General features: G+C 41.4%; 1 protein-coding gene and 1 non-coding gene across 6 annotated transcripts in view; both read left to right on the top strand.

The window, feature by feature from the left end:
* LOC137464248 (zinc finger RNA-binding protein-like) overlaps positions 1-20,110 on the top strand; it is a 63,370-nt gene that overhangs the window by 9,891 nt on the left and 33,369 nt on the right. For 4 of the 5 annotated variants that reach the window (XR_010994096.1, XM_068175545.1, XM_068175546.1 and 1 more), the window contains exons 3-7: positions 8,406-8,688; positions 14,068-14,212; positions 14,980-15,198; positions 16,429-16,670; positions 19,221-19,412. Coding sequence is in view for 4 of the 5 variants with exons in the window: in XM_068175545.1 (XP_068031646.1) it covers positions 8,406-8,688; positions 14,068-14,212; positions 14,980-15,198; positions 16,429-16,670; positions 19,221-19,412 (1,081 nt within the window). In the remaining variant the exon portion in view is untranslated. The remainder of the gene's footprint in view (positions 1-8,405; positions 8,689-14,067; positions 14,213-14,979; positions 15,199-16,428; positions 16,671-19,220; positions 19,413-20,110) is intronic. The other variant, XM_068175548.1, reaches the window with a different exon arrangement.
* Positions 5,761-5,897, top strand: LOC137464326 (small nucleolar RNA SNORA66). Its single transcript, XR_010994189.1, has one exon. It is a non-coding gene; the product is annotated as a small nucleolar RNA SNORA66 (small nucleolar RNA).

Raw genomic sequence — 20,110 nt, 5'->3', positions numbered from 1 at the left:
CCTAGAGATAAGAAGGCTCAAGGGGGATCTTGTTAATGTATATAAATACCTAAAGGAAGAGTGCAAAGAGGACAGAGCCAGGCTCTTGTCAGTGATGCCCAGTGAGAGGACCAGAGGCATTGGGCACAAACCAAAACACAGGAGGTTTGGGTCGATTTGGGTCGGTGCCTCATGACGCAGGCGAGCAGCCCGCGCCCCGGACAACGTTGCAAGGACTGCACGGGGCGGCCCCGGACCGGCGGCCGCCGCCACCGCCCGTGGCTCCGCAGCCCCCCCCTTTCCGGACTCCATTCGCGGGGGGCCGGCGCCGACCGCAGTCCGTGGCGCAGTGGGGGCTGGAGCCCCCCCGAATCCTTCGCTAATGGAGCCTGCGCAGATGTACGAGTCCCGCCCTCTTGTACTGCTGGGACCGGCAATGGAGCCTTTGATTCGTCCCCTGGCACGCCTCCTGCTGCCCGCAGGGGCTTCTGCTCTGCCGGCGGGGCAGACTTTACCTCCCGGTCCGCCCCTCTGCGCGCCGTGCGGACCGGCTGATTTAATATCCTTTGCGATGCCAGCGCCTGCGGTGCAGCAACACGTCTTGGGTGGAACCTCCATGTTGTTCTCCGCCCTGCCCTCTGTGGGACTGGCTCCCGCGCCAGGGGTGGTGGCTGCCTTCCACACTCCGCCTGCCATGGCGCCACCCCTGCCGGCAGCGGGGTTCGCCGCCCCGCCCGCCGCTCTGCCCACCGTTCCAGCGGCAGCAGCAGCCTTGCCTTTCGCTCCACCCTCCGTTCCGCTCGGAGCGAGCCCGTCGCCGCCGCCACTGCCGCCGCCACGGCCCCCCCACCCCGGGACCGACAGCGCCGCCGGCGCCGAGCCTACTACCGCCGCCGACCCCGGGACCGCCAGCACCGACGGACGCCGCCAAAACCGCGCCGCCCGCTCTGCTTGGGCTGGCAGCGTGCCATGCCGTGGGGAAAACTGCACCCCCGCGCCGCTCGCTGGGGGCGGGGAGCGCCCGCAGGGCGCAGCGGCTCCTGTCGCCGCGCCGCCTGAAGCCGACTCAGCAGCGGCTCCGCCCTGCGATCCAGCGGCCGAGAGCCCAGTGCTGGACAGCCTGTTTGTTTCAGAGCCTGCATCCAGCCCACCACTCCCTTCGCTTCCCCCAGACTGCCCCGAGCTCTGTCCCACTGAGGCAGAGGCAGCGGGAGGGAGCACCAGCTTGGTCCGCAGCAGCGCCGCCGCTGCTGGTACCGTGGCTGGGGATGGGGGTGGGGCCGCGATCCAGTCCATTGTATCCCGCGGCAGCGCAAACACACTGGGAACGAGGAGCAGCCCCTTGTACTGGGCAGGCATGGGCGGTGCCAAGAGCCCCAAAACCAGGTTGGAATGTTATATTCCCAGGAAAACCTCCCCTGCCCGCACCCCACGCGTCCTGCTCCTGTTCGCAGAGCGGGAGGAGGGGAGTCCCGAGAAGCTGTGGTTTGATCCATGGCCAGGTCGGGTGGGGGGAGGGCAAAAAGCCGGAAGCTCTCCGCTCCCCCGGCCACGTTTCAGACTCTTGGCCCGGCCCCCTGGACCGGGTCCTCCGCCTCGCCGAGCACTGCAGGGTCCTAGAGCCCGCAGGTGCTGCTGGATCTTTTGGGGAAAAAAAAAAGGCGGAAAGAGCTGTGTTTTTACTGACAGCTCAAAGTACTGGAAAGCCACGATAGCCTCGGCCCAAGTGATTGAATTAAGGGCTGTGGCCATGGCATTTCAGAGATTTCTCAAGTGTTTTTGAATTTGGTCAATTTCTGAACTGGGTCAATTCTACTCAACTGTTTTGAAAGCTTTGAGGATGCAATTTGGACCTGAGTTCAAATTTGTCACTCAAGTTGTTCATTGAGGACATGACTGCATGGGCCAAAAGCCTTGCATGATTCTTCTATCAAGTGCACACACCTTGCAAAAGCAATTTGATGAATGCCAACCAAGGCTTGACCTGCTGCACCTTACTGGCTGGGATAAATCCCAGAGGCCTAAAGGCTTTGCAGCTGTGGCAAACAGATGTTACTCATCTTGCCAAATTCCAAATTTGGCTGATTTGGGTATGTGCATGTGTTTGTTAATACCTTATTTTCTGTCATGTGGGCATCTGCTCACACTGGGAAATGGGTTTTCACAAGTTGGACTGTCAGTCCTTTGGCAGACTGACAATGAGTTGTTACTATCCTAGAATTGGTAACTGATTTATTGAAATTTATAAGAGTTTGGAATCTCTTCGACCGTTCTGAGTCAATATCCATATTGAAGTTTTGATTGATTTGAGTTAATAAAACTCTCAAGCTGTGTTTGTTCTCTTTCCTGCAAGGGTCCTGCAGGAGGGCACAAACACTGCCTTTTCTTTTTCTTTTTTCTATTTTGTAAACGAAACGGAGGAAATATGGGTATTCTCAGTTCAGTCAGAGAGAAAGAAGAGAAGGTTTTCTAACCAGGCAAGAGCCTGGGAAACAGTTGGGAAAGAATGTAAATAATTCTCTCTCTTGTTTTTCACGTTGTTTATAGATATGTCTTGCCACAATGCGTCATTCAGAGCGCACTGATGGTGTGAGATGTTTTTACTTTAAGACCAATGAAATTAGTCTGCACAATGTTCTCTATATATAGAGTGGTGCATTTGAAATAAATCAATTCTTTCTTGCCTTCTGATATTGGAGTAATTTTGTTCCCGTCCTGCTCAATGGCAACACATTGGTTCTAAATTACACAATTATCTTCATTAATTAGTATTCTGTCTTCTATGGGTTATTGATTTCCCACTTCTCATGCTCATTAGTCCACAATTTAAGTATATTTATTATCTTTCCCAGACAGGGAGTGTGCAGCACATGTTAGATCGTCTTTGTTAGTCACTTCTTTATCTTCTGGTTATTTCAACATGTCCTTGGAAAGTTCTAAATTCTGGATGCCAGGTGTCTGGCTTTTAACTCCCTCAGGCTTTGTTCATTGAAGCTTATCAAGGTTATTTTAGCAAAACTTAAAGTTTCAATGATCTAATAATCAAACTCTTAACAATAACAGTCTTTTAAAAAACCAAATCAGCTACATGCTGGGTTAAGTGGAAAATTACACTGCTTAAGAGTAATATACTGCTTATGATTATTTACAGCAATTAATAAAAAAGTTAAATAAAATTATTAGATAGGAAAGTTATATAATTTCCAACACATGGGGAAATAGGGATATGCAAGTAGTAGTTTAGGGCAGGTAGGGAGTCATGTAAAACATTAGGTAAGGTGCTGGAAATGACCTGTGTCTTGGTTTGAAAAGACAGGTGTCAGCTAAGGAAGGCAGGAGCCTTCCTTGAAATGGAAAATGTAAACCTCCTCCCTCCGAATTATTACAGTTTTTAAATTAAGGGGCTCTCAGCAAAGATATGAGAATAGGAATAACAGTTCTTTACTAGGAAAATTAAAAATCCAAATGCAATAGTACAAAAAAAGAAAACAAACCAGCACTGACAGAGTCAGAATATGACCTGACACCCTGTGGGTCAGGGTGTTGGTAGCAGTCTGATTAAATGGTGGCTGCAGTCCTCCTGGAGTGACAGATGTTGTTCTGTTGAAGCAGTGATCCTGTAGAAAGGTGTAGACTTCCTCTGAAGATCCAGTGGTGGTATAGATGGGCCTGGTCTTCCTCTGGGAATCCAGTGGAGAAGACAGCTGCTCCTCTGGGAATCCAGTGGGAAAAGGCTGCTCTGGTGTTCCAAAATCTCAGATTATATCCAGGTAGGAATGCTTGGCTCCTCCCCCTGGGTGGAACATCTCACAATGGGATGATGTAATTTTATCAGTCATGCAGTGAGACTCAATGGCCCATTAACAGAAGATATTTCCCAGAGGGAGGATTGGTTTGTGGAAGAGATAAAGAAAACTGTCCAATTGACAGAGGATAACTGCCCCACCTCTAACAGTTGGCAAATAGAATACACACCCCAGCTACATCTTTCAACCTAAGACAACCTGTCATTGACTAAAACATACATCTACAGAACACGGAGAAGAACAATTGAGTGCAACATGTAGCCCGTACACTGGCTGTGACTGTGATAGTGAAAACACAGTGATATAGAAATCCAAGATAGAAAATGAGTGTTGCAGAATGTGTGTTGTTTCTAGAAAATTGAAATTAAAGTGAGCTTGGTGGGGAAGCACTGTTACTTTTATGATCATCTAAAGAAATGGGTGTGGTATGAATAAAATACATTCATTTTGAATGAAAATCTTTGGCAGAAGATATTAATGCAATGTAGCAGAGTAAGATTTGAAGCTCACGAGTCCTTTGCCTGTAACTTCTTAAGTCAAAGAGTGATGTTTATTTTGATAGTAAGTTAAAATACTGTAAGAATTGTAATATGAAGTTACCTTGAATTGGATGTTCACAAACTGGGTTTGCTTTAAGTAAATGTTGGTTTAGAAGTCATTTGCTTTTGAAGCAATCTTTCATAAACTAAGGAAAAAAAATTTGACAGTGAGGGTACTTAGATATTGGAACAGGTTGTCTAGAGCAGTCTTGGATACTCCATTCTTGGAGATGATTGGAAACTGACTGGACGCAAAGCCCTGGGAAAACTAGTGTAACTTTGTTATTAGCTGTGTTTGGGCACAGGGTTAGAACAGATGACCTCATAATCTTTGTTTCAGCCTAAATTATTCTGTCATTTTAAAGTTCTATCTAGTTAGTAAAGCCAGTTGGACTACATATCTTTTCATATGAAGAGCACTCAAATTCTTTGAACTCAAAGATGCTATTAAGGATATTAGAATTTATTTGGGGGAAGAGAAGACTTGATCTACAAAGAAAACTCACTAAGGTACCAGGTAAATCGGTCAGCTTCTCTGTCTGCTTCTAATTTGGTTCAACTTTTCCCCCACTGTGTTAGGGGATTAATCTAAACTGAATTACTTTCTTTGTTGCAGTAAAGTGCACAAATGTAGTTTGTTACCATAGCTCAACTGACATACCGTATTTCATTGTTGCTCTAATAACTTGATTAAATGATTACGTTTTTTGAGCCTTATTTATTAGGACTAAGTTGAAATACTTGATGTGGTGCAATATGGAAAATTATTACTTAAGCTAGAAATTAGTAAAAGAATTGTAGAGAAGGAGCTGGTAGAGGTGGATAGTAGAATTAGAAGAGTGATTATCAGAGGAATAGTTGCAGTGGAGTACTCTAGGGATTGATCTTGAGTCTTATTATTTATGGTGTGTTGTGATATTTGATGCAAGGGAAATATTGTCAATACACAGGTAACTTTAAAGAAGCTGCTCTGAGGAAGCTAGATTCTTTGGAAAAAAAGTCTGGAGCAGAGTGAGTGGCACAGCCGAAACTTCATCTCAAATGATCCATACAGTTCTTGCCATCTGTAGTAATGAAAAAATAGATAATACTAGGATACGGGCAATGAAAAATTGCAAGCAAGATTGGTGGAAGAGGGAGCTAGCAAAATAGTCTAGAGGGAGGTAAGTTCATCTTGGCCAATATGATGAGGTACTAATCACCAAACAAGGATTAAAAACTCTTGTAAGTTAAATGACAGTGACACAAAAATAATTTGATTATAAATTAATTACCTGAAAGCATCTGGTCATCTTTATGTTAAAAGGTTCTCAGTAAGACCATGGGGAGAAAAATAAACAAATTTAGAAAAGATGTTGATATGAATTTCTGTAACAGCATAACATAACTTTTAAAAATGAAGTAGCAGTCAATTCTAGAATATTTTTCTTGTGGTCTTGCAAACTCGGTCACTAGCTCTGCATGGTGTTGCAGAAGCAAGGGGAATACATTTGCTAAAATAAACATGGTCATAGAATTATATTAGCCTTAGAAATAAAATTATTTCAGCTGCTAATTCTATACCATGATAAGGAAGTTTGGTACAAAAATAGCACAGAAGAAATTAAACTGTCAGCAGAATCTTGTTAATAGTCCTCATAATGATCACAATCTCTTCACAATATTAAACACTGAAAACTGTCAGGCAGCTTTAATCATATATATATATATATATATTCTGAGGACAAAAGCATTTTCGTTGATAGACTGATACTGTTACCTCATAGTGTGTTGTTAATGCTGTAATATATTCTGTAATAGTAATTTAAGCACGGTTTCATGAAACTTGAGACAGATTAATGCTTCCTGGGCAGGTCCCTGTTCTTTCTCTCCCATTATTTATTTTCCTCTGTTTCCATATGTATAACTTATGTGGGTTCTAGCACTCAGCAGACTGTTTTGTGAGTTACAGTGTTTCTAACATTTCCACTATGATAGAAAATGAACTCAGGAAAAAAATAATTAAAAAAAATCTAGTTGTTTTCTGCTAGATTAATGAGTTAAATCAGTGCAATGAATAGCTTGACAAGTAGCAGAACTAGCACTAGGGATGAAATAGGATGTCATAGCCAGGTTTAGTATATGGGAGGAAGGAGGAATAAGAATGGGGAGGAAGACTTTTCCTTGTTGGCAGTATTAGACTGTTGATGTGTTCAAGTGCAGTCTGAGATAGTTTACTGCCCGTTTTCCCAATGTAATGTATTTTTAGTAGGTACATATGATAATGCAAATTACCTCAGAACGTATGAATATTTTACACTTTTGTACTGTTAGTTATGTAGATAACACAGCCTAATTTTATAAATTGTCATTCACTTTTACCATAAAATAGTCTTCCTGAATTTTCTGATGGAGTTTGATTTCTCACTTTAAACTGACAAAATAAATAAACTGTCTATATACATCAAGCACTGGTGGGAGCTACACCAGAGTGAGTCAGGTCTTTTCCTTCCACTGTTATGCTAAGAAGTTGAAAATGAAATGAAACATAATTGTGAGTACAACTCACAACTGAATTAAATTTGGATGAAATGCAAGTGGTTTTTAAAGCAAACAGGGGCCTAAGATGGGAAGAAGGTGGAGTCCAGATGTGTAAGTACAATAATAATATTTTCTCTGTGTGTTTCTGCTGTAAGAATTTTTAAAAAATATATTGAAGTTAATGGGTTCTGCTGTAATTAAAATTACAAAATCAGTTTTTATTAAAATAAAATGTATTAAACAAAAGGGAGTTATGGAAATGTCTTTTGCAAAAATAATAGTAACTATAGTTAAAAGGTGCTTTGTTTCTGATAGCTATGTCAGAGAGAATATTGCAGTCTTTAGGAAAGAAATACTGTAACTCATTCATTTTGGTTTTGAGCATAATCATGCTGAAATTCCACTTTGAGTGTTTGCTTCCAACAAGATTTAATTTATCTATTTTTTTCTAAAAATTAGAGGATACTACCTCTTTGATAGGCATGGAATTGTTTTTGAATAATCTTCTAATAATGCTATGGAGATGTGAAACTCTATAGAGACTCTAAAATATTGGAAATCAGTACAGGAAGTATGCTAAAAATTTCATAATAATCACTCAATTCCCTATTTCATATAATTGTTCCAGATAGTGATATTTTGCCCAGTTCACTTTATTTGTTTAAAAATAGCTATTATAGGATTTTAATAATAATGCAAGTTATAAATCATTATAGGACAATATTAGTTTTAGTTCAAATAATTAAGTCTTAGAAGCCATAATTTTTTATTTCCACTATTAATATTTATTTATTTTTATTAAATAGCTACATAGTAATGTTTTACCTGCACATTAAAGAGAAGCAAATTAGTCTCAGCATGTGCCTGGAAGATTGACAGACCTCTGGTAGCAGTTGTCTTGCTTGATTTGACTGCCTGTTCTTTTGATGCTTCATGTTGTGAGGCAGTGGACTTCTGTATGAGTGAGTGGGGCCAGCTTTTATAATTTTCAACTTTTGTGGGAAAACTCCCACATCAGAAATGTTTAAACTGTCTCTTCCTTAAATTTAAGAGTTCTGAGCTATTTTTCACAGAAGTCTTTAAAATCTCATTACTTTAATATGATTTACTGAACAACATCATGCAAGTGCATATCAGTAATGAGCTCTCACAGAAAAGCAGTATTTTTCTTAATTTGACAGGTATATCAGTTTTATTGAAGAACCACTAAAACACTTAAGAACTTATTGGTCATGAAAAGATAACTGTGTAAGACTTCTGTATTATTTTGAATGAAAGGCTTGGGTTATTTTCAAGCAGTGGAACACAGCTACCACCACTCGTTGCTAAGAAGAAAGTCATTGCCTGCATGATATATTTCCATTCACAGAAACTTCAAAACAATACAGCCTTTTTAATGGGGTGGATAAGAGGTAATAAAAGTAATTACAGTGTATGATAGTTGTTCCAGGTCTGTTTGTAGAACAGACAAGTATGAATCAAATCTGGAAGTTTGAAATGTGTAGGCATTAGATGAGTATGTTGGATTAATCTAATTACTTACTGTCTTTTTCCAATGTAGCCAGCAGCCAGCTTCGGGTGTAGCTTATTCCCATCCAACTACAGTTGCCAGCTACACTGTCCACCAGGCACCAGTTGCTGCGCACACTGTCACTGCAGCCTATGCTCCAGCAGCAGCTACAGTTGCAGTAGCCAGGCCTGCTCCAGTAGCTGTTGCAGCTGCTGCAACAGCTGCTGCTTATGGAGGCTATCCTACAGCGCACACAGCTACAGATTATGGTTATACACAGAGGCAGCAAGAAGCTCCACCACCACCACCTCCTGTCACTACGCAGAATTACCAGGTGTGTTTTTAAAAAAAAAATTGCATAATTTTTAAATTATATGTTAAAAGAAGGAGGCCTGTTTGGATAAGAGAATGTGGTGATATTTATATTTTTTCTTCCATGGCCCACAGCTAAAACTGTGATAGAATGTGAAGTGACTGCTGTCCTGTATGGTGTGTATAGAGGATTATCAGCAGTAATGCTGATAAGATTTAGACATTCACACAATAAACAATGTATTGACATTTATCTCCAGATTATTTTGTGAACTAAGGCTGAAATACTTGTCTTGGCTAGCCTAACTGTCCAAGTGGCATACAGTTAAATGGGTCATGGAACTGATTTAGATGAAACAACTGTTCCAATAAAATTTTTCAGTGGGAGATAGAAGTAGTTCCCTTGTCAAATTCCTGGTTGCCACAGGAGCTCTAGCACCAAATGTAAGAGGATAGAAGATTATTCTAGGAGAGGAACTGTCTTTTGAGTAGATTTTGGGTACTCTTTGTGGGACTACTGCCTACCTTTGTGTGGCTACAGGCTTTTACAAAAGGAAACTGTTGTGTTTTCATCTCGCTTTGACCTTTACTGACACTTCTTTGCAGCTGTCAACATTTGGGTGGATCAGTTCAGGATAAGGATTCCACAGAAGGTTAACCAACTTAAAAAGGAACAGCATCTTTCCATGGGATTGACAGACTTCTGTAGAATTTCCTTGGTTCTGCACAGTTGTGCCAATGCAAGAGATGGATGTGGGATCATGTAGGGTGAGGAGAGATGTGATGGTACCTCAGACAACTTCCCATTCTTACACTGGCTTAAATGTCTTATGAAATAACATCCTGTCAGTGACGGGTATTACTCTTCAGAAATAAAGAAACTTAGAAGTACAAATCAGTGCTGCATCAGTTTTGCAGTTGGAAGATTTCAGTATGTAGTGGTTATCTTGGGACTTATTTAAGATTAAGTGTTTACTCCAAAGAGTGAGAAGTTGCAGTCTTTTCTGTCTGTCTAGATTGACACAACGTAAGGGTATATACACATCAGTAACCCTAACCCATTGGTTTCAATCAGACAGCTTAGATTCAGAAAGATGAGCAGTTTTACATGGCCAGGTAGTTTCCTATTAGAAATGTGAGCTTTATTTGTATTTTTAGCAACTTTTTTGCTACATTATCTAGACTCTAATTTGCATTTTTATTTGTTTAAAGCTACTATACTGTTGCTGTATGTTATTAATTCATTTGTAGGGCTTTGTACTTTGTTACATATGGTAATGAATCAAAATGTAGGAATTTTTCCAGTAGCATGTTTACACATAATTACAAGGTTGTTAAAGTAGTCAGTTATTAGATACATTCAGATAGATAATAGTCCCCTAAATTAAAGAAAAATACTACAAAAAGGCATTGAGGCACTGGAGTGTGTCCAAAGAAGGTCAGTGAAAATGGTGAAGGATCTGGAACATAAGTCTTCTGAGGAGTGGCTGAGGGAGCTAGGGTTGTGTAGCCTGGAGAAGAAGAATCTGAGGGGAGAGCTTACTGCTCTGAAAAGAGGTTGTAGTGAGGTGGGTCTCAGTCTCATTTCACAAGTAACAAGGGACAATACAAAAAGAAATGGCCTCAAGTTGCACCAGGGGAAATTTGGTTTGGATATTAGGAAAAATTTATTTATGGGAGGGGTTCTAAAGCATTGGAACAGGCTGCCCAGGGAAGTGGTGGAGTCACCATTCCTGGAAATGTTCAAAAAATGTGTGGATATGGTTTAGTAGTGACCATGGTGGTAGTGCTTGGTTAACTGTTGGACCTGGTGATCTTAGAGGTCTTTTCTAACCGTAATGATTCTATTATTTCATTCACCAGCACCCCCAAGTCCTTGGCAGGGCTGCTCTCAATTTCTTAATTCCCTACCCTGTATTGATACAAGAGATTGCCCAGACCCAGGTGCAGCACCTTGCACTTAGTCTTGTTGAACTTCATGAGTTTTCCATGGGCCACATCTTGGGCTTGTCCAGGTTGCTCTGGATGGCATCCCATCCTTCAGGAGTGTCAACTGTACTGCTCAGCTTGGTGTCATCTGCAAACTTGCTGAGGGTGCACTCAATCCTTTCATCTATATCATTGATGAAGACATTGAATAGCACTTGGTCCCAATACGAACCTCTGGGTGACACCACTTGTCACCAATGTCCATTGGGACACTGAGCTGTTGACAGATACACTCTGGATGCAACCATCCAAGCAATTGCTTATCTACTGAACAGCCCACTCATAGAATCTTCTCTCCAGCTGAGAGAGAAGGATGTTGTGGGGGACCGTGTCAAAGGCTTTACGGAAGTCTAAATAAAGGACATCTGTAGCCCTTCCCTTGTCCACTGATGGAGTCACTCCATTGTAGATGGCCACTAGGTTGGTCAGACTTGCCCTTGGTGAAGCCATGCTGATTGTCCTGAATCACCTCCCTGTCTTCCATGTGCCTTAGCAGATCTTCTAGGAGCATCTGTTCCAGGATCTTCTCAGGTGTAGATGTGATGCTGACAGGGCGGTAATTCCCAGGGTCTTCCTTTCTACACTTTTTTTAAGATGGGTTCAATGTTTCCCTTTTTCCAGTCACCTGGGACTTCACATGACTGCCCTGACTTTTCAAATATGATGGAGAATGGCTCGGTCATGAACCTGATCTTCTCTTACAGTGGGAGGGACTTTGCTCTCCCAGTCTGTCTTGCAGTCTATCCACTCGAGAAATGTGGGAAGAGAGGTTGCCATTGAAGACTGAGTCAAAAAAGCTGTTGAGTACCTCAGCCTTTTCCTCATTATTATTGAGAGTTTGCCAGTCTTGCTTATCAGGAGTGGTGCATCATCTTTGACCTTCCTTTTCTGGCTGACATACCTGTAGAAGTCCTTCCTGTTATTCTTTTCCTCTTTTGTCAAGTTCAGCTCCTGCTGCACCTTGGTCTTCCACACATCATCCTGACACAACCGGTGTCCCTATATGCTTTCCAGGACACCTGTTCTTGATTCCACTGCCTGTGCATTTCCTTCTTGCCCTTTAGTTTGACTCTGCCATGCTGGTCTCTTGCCTTCTTTGCCTGACTTGTGCCAGGGGATGGCAAGCTCTCTTTGCTCAATGGAAGACTTCCTTAAAGATCTGCCAGCTCTGTTCTGCTCCTTGGCCCTGAGGGCAGTTTCTCAGGGGGATCCTATTGACTAACTCCTTGAACAACTGGAAGCTTATTTTCCTAAAATTCTGGGTCTTGACTCAGCCTGACCCATATTCTTCAGGACTGCAAACTCTATGAGTGCATGATCACTGCAGCCCAGGCTGCCTCCAGTCTTGATGACCCTCATTAGCTCACTTACATTGGTGACATCCCATCTGGTAGTGCTGTCTATTACCTGGCTTAAGAAGTTATCCTCCATGCATTTCAGGAGTCTCCTGGATTGCCTACAGCTCGCTGTGCTACTTTCCCAGCAGATGTTGGGGTGGTTGAAACCCCCCAGCAGGAAAAGAATCTGCAATTGCGATGTCTCCTTTAGCTGGAGCAAGAAGGCTTTGTCAATAGGCTTTTCCTGATTGAGCAGCCTGTAGTAAATACCAACCACAGGGTTCCCTTTTTCAGCTCTGTCTCTATTTCTCACTTATAAGCTTTCAACCTTCTCATGGCTGTTCTTCAGAGACAGCTCTTCATAAGCTATCAATTTCTTGACAAAGGGGGCAACCTTTCCACCCCTCTTTTTTTCTCTGACCTTTCTGAACAGTCTGTAGCCATCGATAACCACACTCCAGTCATGGCATTTGTCCCACCAAGTTTCAGTAATGGCAACAAGGTTGTAGCTTTGTAGCAGCATGGAGACTTCCAACTCCTGTTTGTTGCCTATGCTGCCTGCATTGGTGTAAAGGCATCTCAGCTGGCCTATCAGCATATCACCTTTTTTATAGGAACACCCCTCCTCTGAGGTGTTTCCCTGGTGACTTCTATTACCTCAGGAGCCCCTGGCTCATCTCTGTAAGTCTTCAAGTGTGCTTCAGTGTGGCTAGCACATCTCAGAATCACTGGCTGAAGGCCCTTGCTACCACTCCATCCCTCTAATCTTTATGTGTTGTCCCACAGCTTGTCAAGGACATGCCTGATATTATCCCCCTCCCCCATCATGTCTGGTTTAAAGTTCTATATCAATGAGCACTACTAGCTCCTGAGCAAAGACCCTCTTCCCCTTTTGAGAAATGGGAATCCCATCTGATTCCAGCATGCCTGGTGTCATGTAGGCCATCCCATTATACAAACATGTGAAATTGTGGCAGTGACACTAGCCACGGAGCAATGTATTAGACTGGGCTCATCTGTTTCTTCCAATGTCTCTGCCCACAACTGGGAGGATAGAGGAGAAAATAACCTGTGCTCCATATTCCCTTACCAGCTATCCCAAGGCCCTGAAGTCTCTTTTGATCGCCCTTGGATTACGTATTGTGATTTCATCACCACCGATGTGGAAGACCAATAATGGGTAGTAGTCTGAGGGCTGTACCAGACTAGAGAACTTTCCCAGTCATGTCTTTGACCCGGGCCCCAGGGAGGCAGCACACTTCCCTAAGAGGAGGATCCATCCAGCATATTGTACCCTCTGTTCACCTTAGAAGGCAACTGCCTACAGCTGCAACCTGTCTTTTCCTCGTGGAGGTGGTTGTTATACAGAGGGTAGGCCTTTCTGATTCTGGCAATACCTCTGGCGTAGATGGACCTCCATCCTCATCATCCTTTGACTGGCCTTCTACATCTTTGTACCTATTGTACAGAGGCACCTAGGAGGGTGAGGTGGGCAAGGAGGGTATTCACCTGCTGCCCTGAGCGAGGACTTGCCTCCATTCACCCCTTTTCTTTGAGCTACTGCCTTCTACCTGCCCGAAGGGAAAACTATAGGACCTCCTTGATATTGATTTTTTTTTCTGGTGGCTCTTCCTGTCTTAGGGAGGGCCAAGCCATGGTTCCATGTTTTTAAACTTGTGAATATATTGTGGTTTGTGGAGATCTGTGGTGGTTTTTTTTCCTTTGTATTTTACAGGAATGCAGTCTGATATAGTCATTATGAAAAACTAGTGTGCATTGAGTTGCTTTTTGGTAACAAAAATAATTTGGAAGGGGAAAAGTAGTTTAATAGCATGAGATTAATTCCTATATTATTTCTGAAAAAGACCATTCAGGGTTGTCTTCAGGCTTGAAGTATCTGTAAACATAAATTTAATTTCTTTAATGCATATATTGGTATATAATGTATCTGTAAATATTTTTTAAATCTACTTAAGTAGAATAGAAGAAAAATCTTTGACACTGCTAATTATTTTTATTATTCTAGATATATAGTTAAGGAGAAATTTGATGGGTTTTCTTTTTTGAATTTTTAGGATTCCTATTCTTATGTTCGATCTACTGCCTCAGGTGTAGCTTATGACAACAAACAATATTATCAACAACCAACAGCAACTGCTGCAGCTGTGGCTGCTGCTGCACAGCCTCAACCTTCAGTGGCTGAGTCATACTACCAGACAGGTAGGTGGCATGATTCAAACTCCTGTCATTATATACAGTCTGTATGCTATTTTAATAGCTTAAAATATATCTTTGAATATTTCATATTATCAGATTTATTGTTTTGACATGTAATCCCTGTCAATGTGTAGAAAAAACTTGATGCACCCAGAACTTGAACATTATTGTGACATTGCCATAAGTAACTATCTTTGAGGTTTGGATTGTTATTAATACACTCAAAACATACTTCTAGGCAAAAACTTTTGCTGAAGTAGGTTGAAAAAGTCAGTGTTGGTTTCAGATGCTAACTTGGTTAGAAAGACTTTTAAAAAAATTCTTTAGTTAATGTATATAGTTCTTTAATTATTGGTATCATAAATGCTACAAAATCCTATTTACTTTTTTTTACTATAATTAGACATAATAGCAAAGTTTAGATGTACTTTGGTTTAGTGTGTACTCTAGTAAAACCATTGAAGGAGAAGGTTGTTTATAAACATGACAGCACAGTTAAAAATACATAAATAAATCTGAGGCTTGCTAGTGTGAGCTTTGATGTGATTAAAACATTGTGGGATATATGGTAACTGAAGCATAAACATTACTGTAAATAAACCAAACAAAACCCAATCAAAAAAAGGCAAAAACCAACCAAACTAAAACAAAACCCACTTGTTAATGTGTTTATTCCCTAGCATATCATTAAGTATCGCTTAATATGGTTTGCATTTCATTCAACTAAATCATATCAATGTTTGTACACTTCTATTTTCTATCCTAATTAGCTCCAAAAGCAGGATATAGCCAAGGGGCAACTCAGTATACCCAAGCCCAGCAAACACGACAAGTGACAGCAATAAAACCTGCAACCCCAAGTCCAGCAACAACTACATTTTCTATGTATCCAGTATCCTCTACTGTGCAGCCAGTAGCAGCTGCAGCTACTGTTGTTCCATCCTATACTCAAAGTGCAACATACAGTACAACAGTGGTTACTTACTCTGGTAAGAATTTTGCATATTATATTGCTGGGATCTTTGCATTTGTTACAGGAGAGGATTTAAATACTCAGCATTTTAGCAGTTTATGTTCAATTACTTCATAGTCTACTGAGAAATATCAACCAGTTAAATCATAATAATGGCAAAATATTTCTATGTATCTTTAAAAGAGGTTTGATGCTTGTATGTGCCTATTTTGTTACATGTGAGAATATACAAAGTTTGGCATTACTACATGCACAAGTGTTTTGTGATTAACTGTAAAGTTTGGAGAGAAAAGATGAGGGATAGAAAAAATAAGGAAACACAAATATAATCCAGGGAAATTTGGAGCATGCTGCCATCAAGCAGCAATTACAGAGACAAAGAGGAGCAGTCAAATATAAAACTTAAGTTTGGGTTGTCTCGACCCAAGCTGGGAGGAGAATGGGTGCTACAAAGAAAGACTTTCCTTCAAACACTAGAAATCCAAAAAGTAGTTAAAGGTGAGAAGATGTTAATTTTATGGCCAGACGGTAATCAATTGGCATATTATAGCTACCTTGAACTCTTTGTTTTGGTTTGTTTTCAGTTTAAAAAGGGATTGTAAAACTTAATTGAAACAGAGCTTGATTAGAGGTTTAAAATAGTTGAACGAGTAGATATATAAAGTTTATGGGAAAACTGGCTCAAAAGTTATGAAAGCCTAATTTCCTTGATTTACTAAAGTTTGATACTAGAAATCAAAGAGTGTCTAGACAGGGTCTGCTGCAACCCATTTGAAATAGAACGGCTAATGCTATTGCATTCTATCTTTTATCTTCTTTTTTTTTTTTCCTTAGTCTACATAATATCTGTCCTTTTCTGTTTGGAGCTTGAATAGTAAATCTGGCTCTGGAAGACTGTTTATTTCAAGTGACCTTTGATAAATCTTTTATTAAAATTCTTGTTGCATCATACTCAGTCTTACCACATGTACCAGGAAATTTCACATATTCTTTAGGGATGCTTTGATATATTTAACAGAACAGCGTGTCTGCAAAGTTTTGTCTAAAATCAAATATACTTCTGATACAAATGGTATGCTATGTATTTGTGTACTGTGAAACATCAAGAAAAATTCAGACTGCCTGACAATATCTCAGTAAATCTTTTATAGCCTACTCTATTATGCAATATGCTTGGAATTAGTGTATTATGTAATTGATACATGATGTACAGTGATGTAACATTTATTTTATTTTAATCTTTGAGGTACTTCTTATTCTGGCTATGAAGCTGCAGTATATTCAGCTGCATCATCCTATTACCAGCAGCAGCAGCAGCAGAAACAGGCAGTGGCAGCAGCTGCTGCCGCTGCAACAGCTGCTTGGACAGGGACCACCTTTACTAAAAAGGTACCATTCCAAAATAAGCAACTGAAACAAAAGCAACCTCCCAAACCACCCCAGATCCACTACTGTGATGTTTGCAAGATCAGCTGTGCTGGACCACAGGTACCTGTATTATGTAATACCCTGCTATATGCTTTAGTCATAATTTTTTCAGCTAAAAAAATGGCCCCTTTAAGAATATTTGTTAATTTTTAAAGATATGATTCTATGATTCTATACTTATACTAAAGGAATAATTAAATGAAAATGTATGCTATGACAGAAAGAGGCCATATGAGAAGACAAAAAGATGCATCCCCTTAGCTTGAACAGAGAAGTTTCAGCTGTGCTTTGGACTCCAGAAGTATTCTAAACTTTGAATTTTATTTTCTTTTTAACATAGCAAACTTCTTAGAAAATAATTTTTCAAAACTTTGTGAATGGTTGTCAGGGTTTGACACTGTCTAGAAGCCAAGCACCCATGAAAACCATTCACTCATTCTCCTCTGCTATAGTTGAGCAGAGGAGGGGGAAAGAAAAACTAAAAAGCTCATGGGGTGAGATAAGAATTAGGAGAAAATATTCTAAGGGCAAAACAGGCTCAAAACTTAAAAGGTATAAAGAAAAATTTATTAACAGAAGTAAAAGAGGATAATGAGAACTAAAATAAACCTTTAGAGCACCTTTCACCCCCCCTCTTTTTCCTCCCCACCGACAGTGCAGGGAGACAAAACATGGGGCCTTTAGTCAGTTTGTCACTTCCAAAAATCTTTCTTCAGTTTGCTTAGGGAGAGGAGTCTCTTCTGCTGTGCCGTGGGGTCCTTCCCACAGGAGACAGTTCTCCGTGAACTTCTCCAACATGGTTCTAATTTTCACGAGTAGCAGTCCCGCCCAACCTGCTGCAACGTGAGTCCTTCCCATGGGCAAACAGTCTTCCCACAACTGTTTGCATGGGTCATTTAGTTCATGGGGTATAGTCTTTTAAGTATGAGATGTTCTAGTTTGGAAGCAAGAGTCCTCTTCCTCTATTTCTGGAAGCAAGGGTCTTCTCTCTCTGTCCAAGTTTGTCACTAAATTACAGCTTTTCAGCATCTACACACTCCAGCATGAGTATCTTTTCTCACAGGCTGTGAATAGACTTCTACATTCCCCCCATGCACTTCATGAATTACAGGGAAAATACCCAGTTTGTTGTATTATAGTCCTCATCATGGCTTGCAGAAGAATCTCAGCTCCAATGCCCAGAGCACCTCCTCCTCCTCCCTCATTTTTCACCAACCTTAGTGTCGCCATGTTGTTCTCCTCATGTCTTCACCTTTTCCTTTTCTCTGACTTGGGAGAAAATTGGTGTCCGTAGGTTCATTTGTTCTCAAGTTCTATCAATTGAAAAGTTTTTATAGAGTTCAGCAGCGCTGAAAGGTTGAGCCTGTCCAGGCTCCGCATTGGAGAATTGCTTGCCATGCCTCTCACTGTTGGTCACGTGGTCCCCGCTGGCATCGCATGAGCTGCTCTGGCTGGTGGTTCCAGTCAGCGCCTCTCCTCATGCGGGGCGCCAAAAAGGAAAAACTGCTGCCGCTGCTTCTGCCCTCCTGTTCGCAGCATGGCTGGCTAAAAGTGGCTAAGCAAGTAAAGTTCATTGCGAGCCATGCTGAGATGGCAGCGGCCGCGTGGCGCTGTCCCAGCTGCACCGATCCTGGCCATGCGGCTGCTCCTGGTGCCGGGGTGGTGGCGGCCACCCTCGGCCGCATGAGCGCTCCGGGCGCTGGCCACATGGCCACATGGTCTTGGCCCCATGGCTGCTCACGGCGCCGGGATAGTCCCCCAGCGGCATGGCCTCTGTGGCCGTGCCAAAAAGAGCCCCAGCTGCACCGGAAAGGGGCCCGGAGGCCCCCTCACCACCCCTCTGAGGGGAGGAAGAAAGAGAGCTTGCACATGTTTTTTTGTTCTTAAATATGTCATTACAGAGGTGTTACTAGCTTCTCTAATTGGGCCAGCCAATATGTCCATCGTCAGAGTCTTCAGGGATTTGCTTTGTTGGACATTGAAGTTTTGAGGAGATTCTCTCTCAGAAGCGGCCTCTCTGGGTTCCTCTGCCCTCACTAAAAGCCATATTGTGTTAAACGAACACAATGGTAATCTGTCATTATTTTCCACCCTGTCTGCTCCATAGATTGCCAGTGTTAGTATAGGAACAAATAGCAACTTCTGTATTTTATTTTCAGTGTAGTTTTATTTATGCGCTACCTTTTTTTGAATTTACTTTTTTAGTTATCTGGATACATTTAATAACCGTGGTCTTGCAGTTTGAGGAAAATTCAAAATCAAGAATAATTCAATGCTATGTAGGAAAATGCAACTGAGACAGTTTTCTGATCTTATCAGGCTTTCAATGGTAATATATGTTGACCAGTACTTGACTGAGGAAGTGAGAAGGTAGAGGAGAAGACCATATTGTATTACCTAAGAGTGGAATCCTGGTGGTGAAGAAAATATCTTGGTTTTGGAAGTGGCCTGCTTATGCCTTAAAACATATCATAGGGAAGCCATGTTCGGTGTAGGAAGTATTTTTCATACAAAGCATGTGTTTTATGCTATGCTCTATATTACATGTATACACATGAATGATGAACAAACAGTACAAAACCAGCTGTGTGTATTTTTTTATTTAAATAGACTTATAAAGAACACTTAGAAGGCCAGAAACACAAAAAGAAAGAAGCAGCATTAAAAGCTTCCCAGAACACCAATAACAACAGTACTTCTGCTCGTGGAACTCAGAATCAGTTGCGCTGTGAGCTTTGTGATGTGTCTTGTACAGGAGCAGATGCTTACGCTGCCCATATCCGTGGAGCCAAACATCAGAAAGTAAGAACTTTCTCTTGTCTACATTATACAAGTCAGTCATATATTTCTTCCCATCATTTTTCTCATCTTAGGAGAAAATATGCAGAAAGAATATAATTAGAATTTTGTTTAAAGACAGTTCTGCTTTTTGTTTCAAAATTAAGCTCACTATTAGAAGGGCCTTGTTGGGAGAAAGGGGGAAAACATATTGCCACAGCATCAAGAAGAGGATGTATTGGGAAAGGTATGTAAATTGTAGGAAGAAAGTATAGAGTAAAATGGGGAAAAGTGTCAATGAGGACATGCAGTAGCATGCTTGTGCCACCTAACACTTTTCAAGACTTCTCTTGACATTCTTATTTGACATTGTGAAGCACTCTGTGCTTTGAAACACTGTAAACTGAATCAGTGCCAAGGAATGGGATTATTATGTGTCACTTTTTGGTATTTCTTGCAAAATAAAAGGCATATGGAAACAAGGAACAATGTCCTGTAGTAGATATTATGAGTATGTTTAAAGAGTTTTGGTAAGCATGCTTTCCCTATTGTCTGTGTGCAGTTAAGTGAGCATTTTAGAATAAAGACTGCGAGCTGCACTGTGAACCCCTGTGATCTGTGTTCTAAATTTGGTCATCAGGCAATAAATGGAATGGCACAGTGTAGAATGCATGTTTAGATATTACATTATTGGGGTACACAAAACAGAGTACTTCGGACCT

Source organism: Anomalospiza imberbis, chromosome W (assembly GCF_031753505.1).
Source record: "Anomalospiza imberbis isolate Cuckoo-Finch-1a 21T00152 chromosome W, ASM3175350v1, whole genome shotgun sequence".
Taxonomy (NCBI): domain Eukaryota; kingdom Metazoa; phylum Chordata; class Aves; order Passeriformes; family Viduidae; genus Anomalospiza; species Anomalospiza imberbis.
Note: the sequence above shows the minus strand (reverse complement) of the source record. Positions and strands in the feature narration are given on the sequence as shown.